The sequence below is a fragment of the Arachis ipaensis genome, chromosome B06 (assembly GCF_000816755.2).
Source record: "Arachis ipaensis cultivar K30076 chromosome B06, Araip1.1, whole genome shotgun sequence".
Classification (NCBI taxonomy): domain Eukaryota; kingdom Viridiplantae; phylum Streptophyta; class Magnoliopsida; order Fabales; family Fabaceae; genus Arachis; species Arachis ipaensis.
Window position 1 is genome coordinate 133,168,042 of NC_029790.2, and position 1,515 is coordinate 133,169,556.

The 1,515-nt window shown below is 21.5% G+C and overlaps 1 protein-coding gene across 2 annotated transcripts in view; it reads right to left on the bottom strand.

Moving 5' to 3' along the window:
* Positions 1-1,515, bottom strand: part of LOC107605495 (linoleate 13S-lipoxygenase 2-1, chloroplastic) — a 9,633-nt gene that overhangs the window by 5,274 nt on the left and 2,844 nt on the right. For both annotated transcript variants that reach the window (XM_021105249.1, XM_016307388.2), the window contains exon 4: positions 455-778. In XM_021105249.1, coding sequence (XP_020960908.1) covers positions 455-778 — 324 coding nt within the window. The remainder of the gene's footprint in view (positions 1-454; positions 779-1,515) is intronic.

Consider the following 1,515-nt stretch of genomic DNA (forward strand, 5'->3'; position numbering starts at 1 on the left):
TATTAATTATATATGTGTATATTAAAAAATTTTAGAGATCAGATTTTAATATAAATTTTTGTAATTATTATTAAAAAATAAAATTTTTTATCTTTAAAATTTGTTAATTTTATGTCAAATAAATTTTTTAAAAGATTTTTTATTATGAATCACCACATTTTTTTTGAAAAATGAAAAGAAAAATTTAGAGACTAAATTTTGTTTTGAAGTTTTTTGTACACCTTCTAAATATTTATTTAAATATTGGCACAAAAATTCAGATCAAATGAACCGTTTGCTAAATGTAAAAGAATTTTTATCACTTACAAAAAATATAATAATTATTAATTATTTATGTCACATTTTTAAATCATTTAAAATTGTTTTATCAATAACATCTTTTAATTTTTTTTTTTTGTCAACGGTTGAATTGAATTTTTCAGTATCAAATTGATAGTTAACATATTGTACTTACTTTTAAATGGTTGTGGGGCATCAAAGTTCAAAAGATTGTCTGTGTGATTAGCAGATTTGAAGAAAGTTGGAATGGCTTTTTGGATGATATTCAAAGCAGTTGCATGAAGAGGTGGTAACTCATAGCCTTCTTTGTAGAGAGAATCTATGTCCTCAAAGCTTGGAAATCCAATATTCAGGTTTGTGAATATTGCATCCAACGATTTCAACACTGCACTTACACCTGATGTTAATATGCTTTCTGTGAATTGCTTTTGCTTTCTTTCACCGAATTCTTCATCTCGAGGAACATAGAAACTTCCACTTTTCTTCTCTGATAAAGGATCTGTTTTCAGTAAAAATATAAATAAATCAGTTAGGTCATATATATTTTTATATGAATTTGATATTGATGCACATTAAACATAAAACAGTTTTTCATGTATATTTTATTAGTACATAATATTATATTAGTAAAAATAATTAATTTTTTATTGATTATATCATTAAAAATAATAGATATAATTAAATAATTATATAAAATATTATTAATATATTAAAATTAAATTCTATTCATATTGACTCGGATATTTTAATTACGTGAACATCTTATATAAAAGTTATTAATTTATAAATAAATTATTTTTGTATTTAAATTCAGAACTTTTTTTTATTTTAATTAAGTTGATCTCAATAATTCTAAAAATTACTAGCACTATATATTTTGGACCCAAGAATTGCTGATGAGTTCTTTTGAGATTAGCTCTCATCTCAACAGAAAGCAATAACTTCTTAAATTGCAGAAAAGCTTCCAACAAATAAATTAAAAAGAAAAATCAGGAAGTATACAAATTATGTGGAAAAAAATATATTTTTATTTATTTATTTTTTAAAATTTTAATTGATAAAAGAAGACTTAATAGTTATATTTTTAATACACCTTTCATACAAGAATTTCTTTTGAATTTTGACGAATTTTCACATAAAGTTTCTTTTAATTTTTTATTGGCCTTATACTAAAATTCTCTCTTTTAATTTGGGGTCAACAATATTCAAATTTTAGACTTTATTAAATTATAAAAG